The sequence below is a fragment of the Trichoderma aggressivum genome, assembly GCF_033847375.1.
Source record: "Trichoderma aggressivum f. europaeum strain CBS 100526 chromosome Unknown scaffold_002, whole genome shotgun sequence".
Classification (NCBI taxonomy): Eukaryota; Fungi; Ascomycota; class Sordariomycetes; order Hypocreales; family Hypocreaceae; genus Trichoderma; species Trichoderma aggressivum.
The window spans coordinates 804,929-822,974 of record NW_026946368.1 but is presented as its reverse complement, the minus strand read 5'-3'; the positions used below and the strand labels follow the sequence as shown (position 1 = coordinate 822,974).

General features: G+C 54.0%; 4 protein-coding genes across 4 annotated transcripts; 3 read left to right on the top strand and 1 right to left on the bottom strand.

The window, feature by feature from the left end:
* Positions 1-1,197: 1,197 nt before the first annotated feature.
* On the top strand, positions 1,198-3,891 carry Triagg1_1048 (uncharacterized protein; the record flags this gene model as incomplete). Its single annotated transcript, XM_062904139.1, has 4 exons — positions 1,198-2,009; positions 2,447-3,484; positions 3,549-3,729; positions 3,790-3,891. The coding sequence occupies 4 exons, from the start codon at positions 1,198-1,200 to the stop codon at positions 3,889-3,891; spliced, it is 2,133 nt and encodes a 710-aa protein (XP_062760272.1).
* Positions 3,892-5,828: 1,937 nt separating this feature from the next.
* On the bottom strand, positions 5,829-8,434 carry Triagg1_1047 (uncharacterized protein; the record flags this gene model as incomplete). The annotated part of the gene is made up of 4 exons (XM_062904128.1): positions 5,829-6,762; positions 6,823-7,753; positions 7,831-8,273; positions 8,388-8,434. The coding sequence occupies 4 exons, from the start codon at positions 8,432-8,434 to the stop codon at positions 5,829-5,831; spliced, it is 2,355 nt and encodes a 784-aa protein (XP_062760271.1).
* Positions 8,435-8,735: 301 nt separating this feature from the next.
* On the top strand, positions 8,736-10,556 carry Triagg1_1046 (uncharacterized protein; the record flags this gene model as incomplete). The annotated part of the gene is made up of 1 exon (XM_062904116.1): positions 8,736-10,556. One exon carries the CDS (start codon positions 8,736-8,738, stop codon positions 10,554-10,556), a length of 1,821 nt encoding a protein of 606 aa, XP_062760270.1.
* Positions 10,557-11,806: 1,250 nt separating this feature from the next.
* On the top strand, positions 11,807-13,544 carry Triagg1_1045 (uncharacterized protein; the record flags this gene model as incomplete). Its single annotated transcript, XM_062904105.1, has 3 exons — positions 11,807-11,926; positions 12,483-13,402; positions 13,460-13,544. 3 exons carry the CDS (start codon positions 11,807-11,809, stop codon positions 13,542-13,544), a joined length of 1,125 nt encoding a protein of 374 aa, XP_062760269.1.
* Positions 13,545-18,046: the final 4,502 nt, after the last annotated feature.

Sequence of the window (18,046 nt, the reverse complement as noted above, 5' to 3'; positions counted from 1 at the left end):
GCAGCTTGGGGATCCCATCTCGTACATGTAGCGTGTGAAGATACCTGACCTACCTACCTCACCTCAAGCCACTTTCTGTCTATCTATCTTAGCCGTGCATGCACCACGCCATTTGAGCGACCAAGAACCGACCAACCAACCGACTTACACCCTTCGTGTCTCGCACCGAGCGCGTCCGGCCGCCATTCGCTGCGTTTGGGGACCAAAAGCCGTCAATCAAGAGCCGCCAGACAACAATACCAGATACAGGCCGCACCGCTCTTCCTGGGCGACGCACACTACCCATCGATCCGGCCAAGTCTCCCCAAGTTGTTGGCCGCACGACTCGCGCATCCAGATCATAAATACATTGACCTGGAACCCCAACCCGGTGACGAGTGACATACTCGTACTCGTTGTTTTTGCCTGTACTCGTACAGGGACGAACGGCCAGCCGAGTCTCTCTGCGCCCTCCCCCGCCAAAGCTTCCACGGCGTCGGCGGAACCTTGCTTGAGCCATCAAATTCATCATAAACCCGTGCCTCCAGCGTCTTCGTTTCTCTGTTCTTTCCCGAGTGTTTGGCGACGTGTTCGATTTGCATCCCGACCTTACGCCGCGAGTGCCGTTGTCATATCCCAAGTACAGCCGGTCGACTACAGTCCGCCCACTTACACTGTAGGCCTCGACAGTACCACCTAGGTACGGTGTACTTTCCGCGTACTCCGCATTCACGGCTTAGGGAAAAAACACAAGTCGTGGCACGCCTTTCCACCGTCACCGTGCAGTCAGGCTGACCCAACCGAATCATACCGGCGAAAAAAAAAGAGGCCCAGCTCGACCAGGGGGTTGGTGACCTGCTCTGCCTGCTTCGGGATTACGAGTACTCTCTTGGTTGCTGCTATACACGGGCATTTGATTCTTGAGTTTGGGTTTGTGCCGTCGGGTATCGTTTCGATTCGTTATCTGCCCTGTTCTATCTGGCTGCTTGGCTGCCTGCCGGTGGCTGATTTTACTCTTCACCTACTCTGCTCTGCTCTGCTCTGTCCTGCTCTCTGTCCTGCTCTCTGTCCTCTGACTCTGTTCTCTGTTTGATCGCATCAATCCATCAATCTGTTACTACATCCATACGCACGCACCGCACCGCCGCCTCCACTCCCCTCCCTTGCCTCGCCTTGATTTGCTCCCTTGATCGGCTCAACTCCCTGTAACTCGGGAGGATGCAGAGCGCCCTCAGGTGGTTCCAGGGCCCTGACAAGCCCCAAGGGCCAGGCTCCACGGCTGCGGTCGCCCAGACCAGCGCTAGCCCGAATGCCCTCGCCCGGCCTGCCCTCGACCGCGCCACTGCAAACGCCAGAGCCAGCAGCGCTACGAGCACCGCGGCCAGTGCCACAGCCAGTGCCGAACCGGCCTTGGCTGCCTGTGCCGCCTCGTCCGCCCTCGCCGAGTCCATGTCGCCAGCTTCGCTCAACTCGTCGTCACAATCATCTTCGCCCCAACCAGCAACTCCTCCCGACTACTTCCACGCTGCACCACCCGCACCGTCTGCGTCTGCGCTTGCGCCCGCATCACTCGCCGCTGCTTCGACTCACTCTCAATCTGCTCGCACGCACAGTTCCGGCTTCTCGTCTGCCCCCGCACTGCGCGCTGACCAAGACGCCTCAGCGCACTCGCCATCCTCGTCCTCGTCTTCGTCTTCGTCTTCACATTCCTGGACCGCCGCCCTTCACCAGGCCAAGCAGAGCCCGCCGCCCGCCAAGCTCCTCGCCATCCCTCAACTCGACCGCAACATCGACATCGACCTCGACTTGAGCGATTGCGACGACGTCACAATGACTACTGGCCCGGGCCTCGATGCTGCCATGGGCCGCCCGCGGCAGGACTCGTTTGTCAGCGCCGGCCCGAAGCCCATCTCCATGAACATCCAGAACCGCGACAATGTCAACCGGAACCGTCGCGAGAGTCTTGCCGGCAGCCTCATGGGCGGCATGAGCTGGGGCGGCATGTCCTTTGGCAGTTTTGTCCGCGATGAGTGAGTCGACCTTTTTTTTTCCTTGTCCTGTCCCGCCCTTGCATCGTGCCTCAACTTTTTATCCTTATCGGCCTCAATCTGTTATCCTGTGGGCGCTACACTGCATGTAATCTTTGCCCCATCCGCACTATTGTCGCCGTCACCACCATCGTCATGGCCAATCGCCTTGGTCTCGTCTTGCCTCAACATGCGTCGTCGGCTCTGTCGTCGGCAGCATATTGGACCGGCGAGAGAGACATTTTGGACCCTTCACCCCGCGTGCAACACCATCCTTTTTTTTTTCTGCCACTGTTTCCCCTCCTGTTCGCACCAAAACCCCCGCCATCCCATATTGCATCATGGATCATGGCTATTATCCTGCACATTTGGAGATGCTACGGCAATTTCATTTTCTCCATTTTCCCTCGATGCGACTGCTAACGTACAATTCGCCACAGCATCATGATGCAAGGCACCTCACCGTTCACGGGCGGCGCCCACCAGTCTCCGTCGTTCCACTCCTCGTCCTACCTGCCGAAGCTCGAGGCCAGTTTTATGCGTGACTTCACATGCTGTGGCAAGATTTTGCCTAACCTACATGATCTGCTTCAGCACTACGAAGAGGCCCATACACAAGCTAGCCCCGGTGCCGTCAGAAACAGTGCCTTCAACCAATTTGGTGCACTGGGCATTCAAGGATCGCCCAAGATGCCCAACTCGAGGGTGACCCCGGCGCCTGGCCAAGGCTCACAGCAGCTGGGGCAACAGCGCCAGATGGGCGGCCCCGGTCTCCAGATTGGCGGCCCTCAGCGACTCGGCAGCTCTATGCTACAAATGTCCACCTCCATGAGCAACAACATGAGTGACGAGATGGATGCCGTTGCTGATATGGAGATGGACGACGCCCTGGGCACTATGGACCTGGACGACAGCCAAAAGATGCACCAGACCCGGCAGCTATTTGGCCAACAACAGCGACCGCAACTCAACATGAACACCTCTGGAATTACCCAAGGCCTCCGAACGTCGCAGCCGCCCACGCCTGCAGCCCAGAGTTTTGGATTTCAGAACAACCCTACCGTTTCCTCCGTCAACACCCCTACCCTCATGACGCAACAGCAGATGCCACAGCAGCAGGCTCAGCAGAACGAGGTGGACGAGGATCTACCCGGCATGCCCATGGGCGGCGATGCCACTGATCTCGGCGATATGACGTTTGGAAACGGCAACAACAATGACGGCAACGACTCCAACTTCTGTATTAACGACCCTGGCAAGCACCTGTTCAGCCCCAACGGCGCTTTCCCGCAGGGCAACCGATCCATACAAGCACAGCTCGCCCAATTGGGCCTGACCCACGGCCAGTTTGCCGATCCCGAGGCCAACAAGGTCCTGCTTGCCCGGTTGCAGAGCATGATGATGCCAGAGGAGCACAAGCCCTTCAAGTGCCCCGTCATCGGCTGCGAGAAGGCGTACAAGAACCAGAACGGGCTCAAGTAAGCCATGATACATTATGCCGTCTGATTGCAGTGCAATTGCTAACTCCTGTATTAACTATAGGTACCACAAGGCTCACGGCCACCAAACGCAGCAGCTGCACGAGAACGGCGATGGTACTTTCTCCATTGTGAATCCAGAGACTAGCGCCCCTTATCCGGGTACATTGGGAATGGAAAAAGAGAAGCCCTTCAACTGCGAGACATGTGGCAAGCGATACAAGAACCTCAACGGTTTGAAATATGTAAGTCTACAAAACATGGCAACGCCGCCCCGTCTGATCCGACGCTGACCGCCGTCATAGCACAAATCTCACTCTCTTCCCTGCAACCCTGAATTTAAGCTTCAAGCCTTGGCCGCTGGTCTGAATTTGCCGGGCATCGGAGAGGACGTGATGTTACAGTGAGCGGTCGGTCTTACACCGCATACGTCGGTCGAGTCCCTCTGAACGGCATAGATCTGTTTGAGTCACGAGGGACGCTACGAACTCACCAGCTATATCTCGATTCTGACGCCGTGCTGATCCTTGTGGGGGTGCCCTCCCTCTGGCGATGATCAGCGCTCTCCCCCTGCCCTGTGCTGTCCGCTTGCTCTCTGCGGTCAGCCGCATGTATATGCGCTCCTCTTCTGCCTTGACATTTTGTGGCTCATGGCGACGGCGTTTTCCCCCGGGCTGGTTCCCTGAGAAGCATGGATTTTAAGGCTGGCAGTTTCCTAGACGATCACCTCTCCTTCTAATTGAGGTTCCCACATGGATGGCGCGCTCACTAACCCCTCACCTTGCGCGCATCACCGAGCAGATCATTCCTGTCATCGGACAGTTGCGAAATACTATCGGTGATAGTGCACGGTACAGCGGGCCATATTCCAGAACTGGAAGGACCTTATCACATTCCCTGAGTGGTGCTGGAGCTCCTTCTCTCGACTCAATTATTCATGGCGTTGATTCTATTACGGTACGCTTTTTATAGACAGTTGATCGGCACAGAACAAAACTCCTCTGGCCCCCGGAAAAAAAGTTCGTCCAATAAGTGGATGCAGGAAAAGGGAATATTGTAGCCTGAGGGGCGAAGCAGAAAAGGGAAGACGAGGGAAAAAACAAAGAAAAAAAAGGAAGATTGTTATGAATTTGTATGATGGGGGGTTTATTGTCCTTTATGCTTCTTGGAGAATGGGTCATGCATTGGACGCAAAATTGGGTGTTTTTATCGTCTCGCTTGTTTTTTACTCGATCCGGTTGATTTGATGGTCGTTGAATTTCGGTTTTCTTTTTCCCGCTACTACCCTCTTATGTTTTACACGGCTGGATTGCTTTTCTTTTTTTCTCTCTTTTTCTTTCATACACTGCTCTCTCCTCACTCATTACCCGGCCATGGAAAAGTGGGAATGGCAATCTGTTGTGGGTTTTCTTGGGAAGGGACTTTGGAGAAAATTCTTGGGTGGTGGAACAAAAGACACAAAAGGGATTGGGAGATACATAAAAAGTTATGTTTGTTACTTGCTCGTTTTTTCTTAAACAGGAACGGTCATAGAGAGAATTCAAAGGGGAAAAGGGAAGCTATTTTTCTGCTTGCTTTAAAAAAGTGTGAGAGGGAAAAAAGGTCTGGTACATAGAAGTTAATGTTCAGCTTTTTCTTGCCTGCATGCTGGTGCTGTCTCGTGCCCTTTGCCAAGGCGCGATTATCCTTGTGTGGGCACACGTTGTTGGTGTTTGAGATAAGGTTGGGTGATGGTCCCTGTTCCGGACGAGGGCGCATCCCTGCCGCTTTGAGGTGGATGGGCAAAGGTTCCTTTTCCCTTTTGTTTCATGTACAGGGCGGGCATGCGAGTAAGTTTTGGGGCTGATTTGAGCCGCGTGGGATGGGAGCTTTGTGATGGATGATCCCTGGCGTGTTACGGATAAGTAGAGCAAGGCCGGTGTAATGACAGAATGGGAAGGGGAACAAAGATGGAAAAAGCAAGAGTACGTCATTTACTGGTCTATAGACATGGATCGAATGGCTGGCTACCCAGTACGCCTTATGACTTCCTCACAAGCATACCCTTCAAGACAAAGTCAAGCAACCAACTCCCTGAAATGCTTCGAAAAGAAAAAAAGGAAAAAAAAGGGGAAAAGGAAGACCGCATGTACATAAAACAGGAGAAAGAGAGATGGGGAAACAAACAGACGTTACGTCCTCATGCATAATCTCTAAATGAGCAACCAAGCAAAAGCTCACCCGCATCGTCTGCATTCCTCTCAGAGGCCCATAGTGATCACGGCCCGGAACAAGGGTAAACCAGACCGACATACGCGCGCTGCGCGACAGACATCATCTGGAATACTGTGTGCGCTAAATCGCTTTACGATATCTCCACGTCTTCGTCGTCGTCATCGACTTCAGATTCGACGATCTGCATCTGCGTGCTGCTGATGCTCTCCTTGCGGGTGCCATGGCCAGAGGCGTCGCTGTACCGGCCCGATACGCTCCCCCACTCAAGGTCGTCGCCGGCAACCACTCGGCCTTCCATGTCGATCTCCTGAGACAGCTCGACCAGGGCGTTGCGGGGGAGCCGCAGGAAACCCTGGGTACGGACGATACGGCCCCAGTGCGTCATGCAGAACGTCGCCGCTCTCTTGCGAAGCCATTCCTCGCTAGCGAGTCCCGAGCAGTACCAGATGACGCAGGCGTGCTCGACGTCGAGCTCCTTGGCCAGGCGGTTTACGCACAGTAGGCGGAGGTGTGGGATGTTGTAGATGTTGGACATGACCAAGAGGCCGGCCACATCGGAGAGATCCGTCGTGGCGTCACTGTCCGTCTCTGTCGTGCCGTGGATGTTGTCAGTGTAGAGGTACAAGAGGAACGCCTTGACGACAGAGTATGGCTCCGGGATGTGCATCTTCTTGGTGTGGAACTCTGCCATCTGAGCGTTGTACAAGCGAGCAAAGTGCGGCCAGCGCGCTTGCAGGATAAGCTTGTGGACGTGAATCGGCATAGACGTTGGAACATCGGCAGACAGCCAGCCTTGGTCTCTGTTTGCATCATCGGCTCGAATCAGCCCTGAGCTGAGTGTTTCGTCGCTGTCAGCATCATCGGTAAGAGCTGTGATGATGAAGTCGGTGCCACTTCCAGACTCGGGTGGTTGATTGAAAAGTTTGGCTAGATCCGCGCCAAGACCCTTGGAAGGTTGGTCGGAAAGCCTGGTTGCAAAGGACGGCCGGGACTGGGCCAAGTTTTCTGGCGCAAGGTTGTTCCCAAGGAAGCCATATCGTCGAAGGTCTACTTCCATGATGTCGCTACAATCTTCATGTCAGTACCAAAGACGGAATGAGCAGAGGCCGGCTGATTCATCTTACCTAAGGTATTCTTCATAGCCGTTTGGCCCTAGATCCGTGGAAGCTGGATCAACCGGACAGCCCAAGAGCCACGCCTTGGTGCCGTCTTCGTTCATCGTACAGTAGTGCCATCTATATCCCGTTTTGAAGATTTCGCGGCCGTCGGCGAGCTTCTGCCACCGCAGGGTGCTAAGGTCTAGGGCGGACAAGGAGCATTCTCTGTGAGTAATGGTCGCCGCGGGAGTCACAAAGTCAAGCAGCGTTCCGGAGGAATAGGTGTGGAAGTGGATGCCCGATCCTTGGGATGGAACGGTCGGACCAGAAACAAATTTGAGGGCGGAGATGGTTCCGGGCGCCATTGGTGCGTATGACTTTACTTGAAATGATGGAGGGTTTACTTGGGCCGTCCTGGAATTCGCAGCATAGCCAGAGGCGCCAACAACTGGGTTGGACGCCATGGTATAAGGCGGCCTCGGAGAGCTGCTGGTCCTGTGAGCAGCGGAATGGCGATCCAAGACGCCGAAATGGGGTCGGGAGTCGAATTCCGGGCTTCCCTTGAGGTCGAGCCACCACAAGTCACTAATCTTGTCCATGTCTTCACTGAGACCACCAAAGACCCAGACGCGGTCCCCCCAGATGTAGGCAGAGTGGTCAAAACGGCCAACAAAGCGCCATGCCTTGGACCAAGTAAACGTCTTGAGGTCGAGATAGCAAATGTCGTCCAACACATAGTTGTTCTGCCCAGTGATGCCACCAATGATGAACAGTTTGTCTTCGTGCAGCACCGCGGCGTGCCTTGCCCTGCCCTTGGGTATCGGACCCGATACCATAGGCTGCGTCCAATGTGCCGTTTTCAAGTCGAATATAATAAGATCGGATAGGTAGGTCCGATGCTCGTTCTCACCACCGAATACGAGGAGTTTGTCGCATTTGTACAGAGTCGCCGTGTGACCTATATGCAAGTGCTGGTTAGTATTTGTCAAGGTGATGATGATGCAACAAACAAGAGGCACATTGCATTATACGAACCCATGCGCACCCCGGGAATATCGCCATAGTTGTCCACCAAACTCCATTGATGGCTTGCCAAGTCCAGTCGCAAGACATGATTGTATACTTCGTCAGTGTACTGGTCAAAGCCACCGAAAGCATAGATTTGGTTGTTCCCGCAGTAGGTTACGGACGCATTGACGAGGCACGCAGGCCTCTGTCCCAGCGTGCGTGTAACTTTGGGGCGATAACCATCAGCCAGGGGGCGGGCCTTGAGAGGAGAGTTTGGCATGATGTAGGTATTGTTGGAGGAGGACGCCGAGGCCGGCGTCTCGACGGCACTCATGGCGTCTGATGAGGTTTGGCTGGCCATGCCGGACTGCTGCGTCCCACCAGCATGGGCTGCCAGGGTTTGGGTTTGGCCAAAGATGCTAACAGAAGAAGACGCTGGGCCGGGGGTCGATGGTTGCGCCATGATGAACCTTCACAGCCACAAAACCATGCCAGGCGCGGCCTCGAACCGACGCAACTCGATGGGCGAACTTGATGCAGATGCAGAGGAAGGACGGCGGATAACGAGTGATGCGATAACGCACACGCCAACGTGCAGTGGATTCGACGATGTTGCGTCTGGACGGCGCATGTGAGATGAGGGTCGCAAATTTGCGGAGCAGCGAGACAAAGGCTGTCCATCCTACACCGACTGGGTACGTACCGTTGAATTTTTTCCGCTCACTAGCCGCGCCGCACCTTTCCCAATGCGGCTACCTCGGTGGCGGTTACCTGGTGCAGGGATTTAGTCATCCGTTGTCTGGTCAACATGGCGTCGGGCTAGAAAGTAAAAGTAAATAAAATACGCCATCCTTGTTCACCGTCTTCTGCACCGCTCCTCTACCCAAACCCTCCATACAATTGACTACACTTGATATCGAATATCAAACATCATGGCTACTGCAGCAGTATCAACTCCTGTAAACAATCAGAAGGGGCTCGTGCCCTCGCTCAAGGCTGGTGGAAGAGTTCCTCTGACGCCTTCACCACGCAACTCCATCAACCTAAACTCCTCACCGTTCGCTCCTGAGGACCACTCTGGCAAAGATGCCAAGGGAGCCTCCAAACACACCTATAGCGGAAATCTTATGGCTCATTATGGACGAGCCTCATCATCTTCTACTGTCTCTCAGCGTGAGCAATCAGAACCTCACCATAATTCGCCCAAGTTCAACATCGCTCGCGTGGTCCACTCACCCCGCAAAACTCTTGCGCTCGGAGTCTCTGACTATGCACTTACTGGTACTGGCCTTGCTCTGAGCCCCTCCAAGCCAAAGAAAGGTTCACTCCGACAGAAGGCCTCCAAGACGACAACCAACCATGGCGGTGATCGCTTCATCCCCAACCGGGCTGCCAGCTCCGCAATCGCCAACACAGGCTCAAGCAAGATTAGTGGTCCCGAGAGGAAGAAAAGAAAGCGATCCCCACCAAGCATCTCAGAGAGGCCGGCAGCGCCCGAAGTCCCGGAGGAGGACCCAGCTTCTGCCCTGGAGGGTCTGAGCATCCTCGATGATGATGCGGACGAAGGCTATTCTCGCCCCTCTCCAAATACCGTTGCTTATCAAGATTCACTCGCCAACGCCTGTGGTGTGAGTCTCAAGACTCGCATCCTGGAGTTCAAGCCCGCTGCGCCAGAATCGTCAAAGCCAATTGATCTTCGCCAGCAGTACAACAGGCCGTTGAGACATACCGGTTCCGGCTCCGCCCAGACTCGCCGACGTATTGCTACCGCTCCCGAGCGTGTTTTGGATGCTCCTGGTCTGATTGATGACTATTATCTCAACCTATTGGACTGGAGCTCGGGTAACCAAGTCGCCATCGGTTTGGAGCGCAGCGTCTATGTCTGGTCCGCGGATGAAGGCAGTGTCAGCTGCCTCCTAGAGACCACCCCCGATACCTATATCAGCAGTGTCAAGTGGTCCGAAGACGGGGCCTATGTCGGCGTTGGCCTCGGCACTGGCGAAGTCCAAATCTGGGATGTGGCCGAAAGCCAAAAGATTCGAAGCATGTTTGGACATGATACTCGTGTTAGCGTCATGGGTTGGAACAAGCATCTGCTCTCCACCGGCGCCCGAAGCGGTCTCGTCTTCAATCACGATGTCCGAATTGCCGAGCACAAGGTCGCAGAGCTGGTTTCGCACACTTCCGAGGTCTGCGGACTCGAATGGCGATCGGATGGCGCGCAGCTTGCCACTGGCGGCAACGACAACCTGGTCTCCATCTGGGATGCTCGCTCTCTGTCCGTGCCCAAATTCACCAAGACCAACCACAAGGCAGCTGTCAAGGCGCTCGCATGGTGCCCCTGGAACGCAAACCTGCTCGCCACCGGCGGTGGTTCCTATGATCGTCACATTCACTTTTGGAACTCGACTACGGGTGCGCGCGTCAACAGCATCGATACCGGCTCTCAAGTCACCTCCCTGCGTTGGAGCCCTCACTACCGCGAGATTGTGAGCTCAAGCGGCTTCCCAGACAACTCTCTGAGCGTCTGGAGCTACCCGACCCTGGTCCGCAACGTCGAAATCCCTGCTCATGAGAGCCGTGTCCTACACAGCTGCCTCAGCCCTGATGGCCAGATGCTGGCTACCGCCGCCGCTGATGAAAGCTTGAAGTTCTGGAAGATCTTTGAGAAGAAGGCCGGTGCCGGTGCTGGTGCCGCTGGCTCAGGCTCTTCTGGAAAGGCCGACGTGGTCAAGCACATGACCATTCGATAGATGGCGGCTTAACGGACCTCGAGGTAGGCGGATATGCACGCCCTCACACCGGCATCTATTCTTGTTTTCACGGAGCTTTTGCTTTCGAAATGGCGTTGGGAATTGGATTGCCGTCTGCGATTCTTATAGCACGTGGTACGAAAGTGCTTCTCCACGGATGAACAAACGGGAAATGGGCCAGATTTGACACGAGTTATGATTGGAATGTCTGAGACAAAAACGAGAGAAAAAAAAAATTGAGACAGAAGATTTGGTATAAAACTTCATGTAACAGGTAGCTGCTGCATAATAGTTTACGAGGATATTGATTTTTATGGGAAGGCCGGTGTTTGGAGAACAAAATTGCAACTTGGTTTGATGTCTTTGGAGGTTTCACTTGCTTAGATAGATTATGTAACGCTCAATAAATATTTGTTGAGAAGGCTTGAGGCATTCCCGTATTTCTGCTCGTACATGAAAGATGGATATTTATTCGGAGTGGTAAATGAACATCATTATCAACGTCAACTCGGATATGAGGTTACGTTACCTGCTCAAGGAGACTGACACTGAGTTGTGATTGTGATTCTCCGCTGGCTGGAGTTAAAGTTCAGCGCTGCCGCCTGCTAGCCCGCCCGTAGCGAGTTGAGCGGAACCGGGCACGCTCTGGGGGGTGACTAAGCGGCAGAGCCCTCTAGAAGTGGAAATCTACCCAGCGCTGCCAACTCTAACCATTGCATACCTTTGCAGCTGGACCGACGCCAACCCGCCCATCGACGCTGCAACGCCTGAGCGCGCATTCAAACTACGAATAAGAATTGCTCAGCTGGGGATTATCTCGCCTGTGCTGCACCGCAGGCTCTGTCCCTTTTTATATCCTCTGCCGAAGCCGCAGCTGCAGCGACGGCAACGGGGTACCAATCCAGTGCTTGGCCGCCAGAGCGGTTACCCACCGACTTGTGTACGCCTACACACGCCCGCCTAGCGATAGGCTGCACGCTGTTTTGGCCAGCCCAAGGGGAGAGAGAGAAAAAAAAGGCAGAGAGAAGCATATCCGCGCCGCTGAAACAAGAGCATAAAAAGTATATCTTTTTTTTTCCCCTTCGCTCGTCGGCTCCCAAGATTTAGTGCCATCGGGCTACAGTGCGACTTTCCTGGGGCCTTTTGAACCTGCGAACGGAGATTCCAGAAGCACTTCTGTTGCGACACCGCACGCTGCAAAACCAGCATCAACCAAGCGACGTCGGTGTAGGCCGAGCGGTGCTGCCATCATGTCGAACCAGGCTGTGGGAAACGTCTACCAGACGATCATCGAAGAGGTGATCAACAGCTCGCGAGTCGACTTCGAAGAGAGCGGTGTTGAGGAGGCCGTCCTGGAGGAGCTGCGATTGGTAAGTCATCCATATTCTCTATGCATCCCTCTTCACCAGCCTTTCCGCCGGAGCCCGTCCGAATCGTTACGATACATGCTCGATCCCAAGCGAAAATCCGTGTCTCGACGACATTATGCCCAACGAAAGAACAAAGACAAAAGCAACCGTCAACCTCTGCATGCAACAGCGAGATGCTTTGCGCGATGCTCGCAACTCCCTGAGAGGGGAAGCAAGAAATCTGGGGTGGAGAGCAGTGGCGGGTTGGGTCGGGGGATCGGGGGCGACACAGCACTATTTGGGGCCCTTTTAAGTCCAAAGGCGCCCCCCCTGGCCATGCCGGATTCTCCAAGTCCAGTGACTCCTCCAGGCAGGCAGGAAAATGGGCGCTGCCTGATTGGGCCACTGATAGCCACCTCTCCGTTCCTCACTATCACGTGTGACCCAAGTCGATGCCCGGCACTCATTGGCACACACTGTAGATGCCGTCCCTTTACTGCCTTTCTCGCCCCGTCATCTACTGGCTCTTTTTCTTTCCTTCTTGAATCAGACAAGCTTACTGACTCATTCTCATCAGGGATGGCAACAGAAGCTGTCTCAGCTCGACGTGGCTCGGTTCCCGTGGGATCCCAAGCCCGAGCCCGCCCCACCGGCTGCGTCTGCTCCGGCTCCTAATACAGCCACGCCTGTTCAGACACAAGCTCAGTTTTCAACACCGCTGTCGTTGCCGACGGCGAGCCCTCCTGGCGGCTTGCCACAAAACGGCATCAAGCAAGAGTCTTATGTGAAGCCAGAACCAGGCATCAAGCAGGAGCCCGGCGCCCAGCAGCCCGGCCTCTACCAGAATTACAATGGAATGGAAAACAAGAACAGCGTTGCTGCCAATAGAGCCGCCCAGCAACTCCAAGCTCAATATGGAATGAGAGCGGCAGGTTCTATCAATGCCATCCAGGACCGTATGGGGCAGCAGCCTCAAGCACAACAACCGGGCCAGGGGGCACCCGTCCTGCCGCAGCAGCCGCAGCAGATGCCTCATGAACAGTCGATGGGCAACGCTCAGGTTGACGGTGCAGGCGACGGCATGATGGAAGATTCCGATGACGACGAAGAGACCTTTGAAGGCGTTCTCCTGAGAAATGGAGTCAATGGCAACCCAGAGGAACTCGGAAGAGTCGACATTGATCGTATCCTCCACGACCAAATCGCCGCCAAGGCCAAGAGCATGGAGGGAGGCGGTTTGATGCTATCTCTGAAAGAAGCCACCAAAAATCAATCCAAGTCGACCGCCAGCAAGAAGTCGAGGGGCAAAGGAAAGGCTCCCGCTGGCGTGGCCGCTTATGACGGCGGAGACGATGACGAGGACATTGACGAGGACGCCATCAATTCCGATTTGGATGACCCCGATGAGGATCGAGATGATGACGAGGTTGATGACGAAGGCCTCGGCCACATCATGCTTTGCATGTACGACAAGGTCCAAAGGGTCAAGAACAAGTGGTGAGTGCGAACCAGGATAGAAATCACACATTTTACCTCTGCTAACTCTGTGAACAGGAAGTGCACCCTCAAGGACGGCGTCCTTACCGTCAACGGCAAGGAGTACGTCTTCAACAAAGCAACCGGCGAATACGAATGGTAGTGAATCCACGGGAGAGAAGATTGGCTTACCAGTGCTGCTTTGCGACATCAGGCAGCCTTTGCTTGGTGGTATTATACCTACATGTCTGCTTTAATTTAGCTTTTGCTCACGACTTTTCGTTTATGTCTTTTGCATTTTTCATTGCTATTAAAAAAAAAGTTCTCCAAAAACATTAATGAAAAGGGAAGGAAATCAGAGTCACGGAGTAGTAGTTGGCTGCCAGGAAGAGGCTGGCGAGGTTTTCCAGAATGGTGGGCCGCAGTTATTTTCCTGCTTAGGCTGAGGTTTGGCTGTTCCTTTATTTCCCCTTCCCTTTCTTTTTTCCCTTTGAACATCTTTCAAGGTTGAAAACAACGACGGGGACAGGCGCACAGTATGCACTGCGGATATGTATGTACACTCCGAAGCAGAAAATATATTTCAGAATGAACTTTTGCCGGAAGCCAGGTGGTTCGACAGATGCACGTGGAAATGAACGAAGGAGAGAGAGAGTAAAAAGCAAACCCACCTGCGTCAAGTCTAGCCTCGGGGCCATTATCTCATCGTGGTAGTAGCAACAGTAAGCCCGTGATCCTAGGTGAAGTGAGCCGACCACGACCTTCGCCTCGGCGTTAATGGTAAAGGGCGATCCGCTCCGTGATTGTGTCCTGCCGGATTGAGATATTTGGCTCACACTCCCAGACCTCCGCTGACCGCGTCCATGCCATGCTAAAAGCAAAAAAGCACGGGGAACTTCTGGGGGGCCGCGGCAAAGCCAGTTGAGGCATTTATACCAAGACAAGGGGGGAGGATACCGGAAAGCGTCTAGTCCAGGCAGATGACGGCACATTTCGAATGAAATGGCTTCGAGTAAACGATCGCTTGCCGCGGATCCGCTCCCGCGCGTTTGCGTGGCGTCGAGGTCACGAATCCTTTCGTCGTCGTCGCCGATACCTTGGCTTGGCCCGATGCCGAGCCGCCGAATGCTGGCTGCTGCATGTACGGTGGGAGAGCAACGAGAGCAACTACTGTAAAAGACAGGAGACGGGCCCCGCAGGCTACGAAGCGTCGGCATTCCCAACTGCAAAGGCTCAACACTCGGGGGCCCAGTACGGTGTGGGAGCCTGTTCGGTAAGGATAGATGAGCAGCACACCATTCCTCTCAACAGGGATGGGGCGCGGGGTTGGGAGGCCATCTTCGCCTTGGCCCTGTCTGGGATTTTCCGGGAAATGCCTTCCAAGGACACGGAGCAGAGCAGATGATGCCGCATAAACAAGCACTCGCGAGGAATTCGGTTGATGATACGAAGCCACCCAAACCACGGAGCTACTTGTCCGGTGGCTGTGCTGTCCAAAGGATTCTCTGTGCGCAGATTTCCAACGTACGAGCGGAGGATTCCCGTGGCATTTACCGCAATTTCGCACCCCTACTCCTTCGACCCGACAGTTTGGTTCACCGAGAAGCGCTAACGACTAGTGGCGCGCCGTGCAGATGTCTAGAACGACAGGGGATCAAGGGGAGTTGCCAGGTGGAACTTGGATTCGTCTCTCCCTTGCAAGGCTCGCAAGGTTGAATCTGGGCGTATCGCTCGCGACATGGGACGCCCGAATCGCCCAAGTAAATGTGATCTGCGTTCCGCTAGCGTGTGAACTGTAGACCGGACCCCCCCTAGGATGCCAGAGAGAGTGATGGGATTGATCGTGGGAGCCCACGACCGAGGTGAAGGCTAGGCGAGCTTTCTCCTTGCCATGTCCGTTGTGACGAGCATGTATTTAGTCTGCCATGCAAACGTAGCTCTGAAAGTCGAGTCATTTTGCCGCATGCAAGTACGGGCAACGTGGCAGTCCGATTCACCGAAGCCCCTGATGCAGGCTGGCCCTTGCTTTCTATTATCAGTAAGATTTTCTCCGTTTGTTGGATGAGGATTGTGTGCCAGTAGAATGAGCTTCAACGGACCGACCACAACGCCATATTTCTCTCCGCGTACTTGTGCACTGCACAGAGGCTGGCTACTCGGTTTGCGAGCTAGTGAGCCAAGACTAGCAATTGAACGGCATCACTTGACAGTTCATGATATGCGGACTTGCAGTAATGTAGATTGCGGAGTAAAAGTAGCTGCAGACGTGACGTAAAGCCTTGTGTAGCTCTCTCTTATCCTAGTGGTAATGGTGTCAAGGAGATGGTGCCGCAAGAGGGATCAAAAGACATATCCTTGTTCGCCGTCGCAACGGACGTCACCCTAATCTTGTCCCGCCCGGCAATCAAATTACCGAGCAGTAACCAAACCGTCGGTAGGTTGCCTTTGTCCACATCATCAGTGAATGGGCTATACTCGCAGAGCTTGAAATTGGTAGCGAATATGTCTTTCTTCCTCGCTGGTGACGGCTTCACGTATCTGGAAGCCAAGAAGCCGTTTTGCCTTTTGTAGCGCCAATCAGCCGCACGGGGGGAGCACAGGTATGGAGTCCAAAAACCCTGTAAGAAGTCGATTCTGCAGCATTTAGTGCAGCGAATGAAACAATGTTGACAGGGTTCAGGGATGCTTAATTAGCACCACTCCCGACTAAATGGGTAAACCAGCAGGAGAAGCGTCAATTTCTGTAAGAAAGGCAATCCGTAAACTCGGGCGTTCAGCACTCAGCGTTCAGCATCCAGAGCAGTGGTTTCGGATAAGAGCGTTGACAATGGGAAGGTAGTGTCAATGATTGCTAACTACCGATGCTCATAGACGGCGGGGGAATTCCCAGAATGTGTGCAAGCATTCGGAGAGTATCGGGGAAGCGTTGGGAAGTGGCATGACTAGGTAATTGAGATTCGGCACTAAAAGTAAAGGATGAAAAGGGGGAGCGAAGAAAAAGCAGGAAATGACAGATTACATACGGAGACGGCTCTGAGGTGAGAAGAAAAACAAATGAAAGCTGAGAGAGTGTGTTTCGGTCGGCGAAGACCTCGTCGAGATGGTGTGTTGTTGGTTCTTGGACTTTATGCGTCTGGCTAAAGAATACTAGCTCCGCCCTCCTATGGAGTGTCCTATGGCCCCTCCTGTGGGCAATACGACATTGTGAGTTACCCAAAGATATTCAGAGGCGACAAGGACTCGCGAGTGGCTACCTTTGAGAGCGCTTTTCCCAAAGAGCCTTTTAAGCAGGCGTCAATACTGCCATGGGTGGGCGAGGCTTAGAAACATCGTGGTACGGCCATGGGGCGGGGTGTCATGCGACTAGCCGATTTCATGGCCAGGGGAGGTCCCAGTAGGACTCCCGACGGCACTGGGGACGATGTTTTGAGTAGAGTAGAGTTGGATTGTTGCTGAGGCGAAAGCCCAAGCAGGACATTGCTTTGCTGAGATGTTGCTGAGAGCGCGGGTAGGATGCGCATGGCAGCTCACCTCCGAGGGTGGTTAAGATTTGCGGGAGTGGCGCGCGCAATACTCGTCTCAGTTACATCGCATCTATCGAGCAGCCCCGCCTGCACCACTTGGGAGAAGGACCCAGCCATTCACATGTACAGGTAGGCATGACTACCGTGGAGCTGACTGTTGGTTCCAGGATATCGAGGCCATGATGTAAGGCGGATGATATTTTAGAGGCTCGAATGTTGTTGCGGTATCCTCGGGGCGGACCCAGGACTTGGGGTTTAGCACTCGTTGGGTACGAGGTTTATGCAGTCACGTCTCGGGCGTGTTCTCTCGACGGAGGGCGTGAAACTGGCCGAGACGCAGGGCTCTAGACCGCATCGTGCTGTAGATGCAGCACTGCCGCTGGTAGAAATTGAGTTGAGGATGGAGGTGGAAAAAAAGGCTGAGCTTGAGGGAATGGAAAGAGTCGGAGAAGGTACAACCAAATTGGTATCAATGGATTGGGACACCGCCTACCTTAGTACCTAGGTAGAGCAGCCCTTGCTACTAAAGCAACTACAATATTAGGAGCATTGATAGATGGTAATCACTCCTATCGCAAACAGTTTTCACGGCAATTGCAAGTGCTTACCGCGGTACAATAATTGATGCCTTCAATACTCTGACATTGATGTATCTATTGCAATATGTATGGCGTGGGCTACTCAAGCTCCCAGATAATGCGAGGTGGTGACCTTGAGGCTAGCCGGAAGTGTATCAAGAACGAGATACCGCAAAGCCGCCCATTGAGCAACGAGATGTTCAATTCTCACATCGAAGCTTTAGTAGCAGTCTAGTGCCGCCGTACAGCAGTGCTACAGAAAGGGAGGCGTGCAGCTCAGCCCATTTGCATCTTTGATGTCGGCTAGGCAGAGAGGGTGGTATCTACCACCCTGGGGAAATGGGGGTTAGTAGTACTTGGTCCAAGTAAATCAATTCGCACCCCCCATAGTAGCACAAATCTTCAGATACCGGTCAAGTACAAGTAGAGAGGCAGAGAAACTCTCGAGCCTAGGTAGGTATTAGAGCACTCGTATGAGATGGTGACGGTGTGCAATGATCAAAAGTTCTTTTTAAGCAGGTATAACGCACGGATGCCGGTGTGCTCCCTACACCGCACTCCGG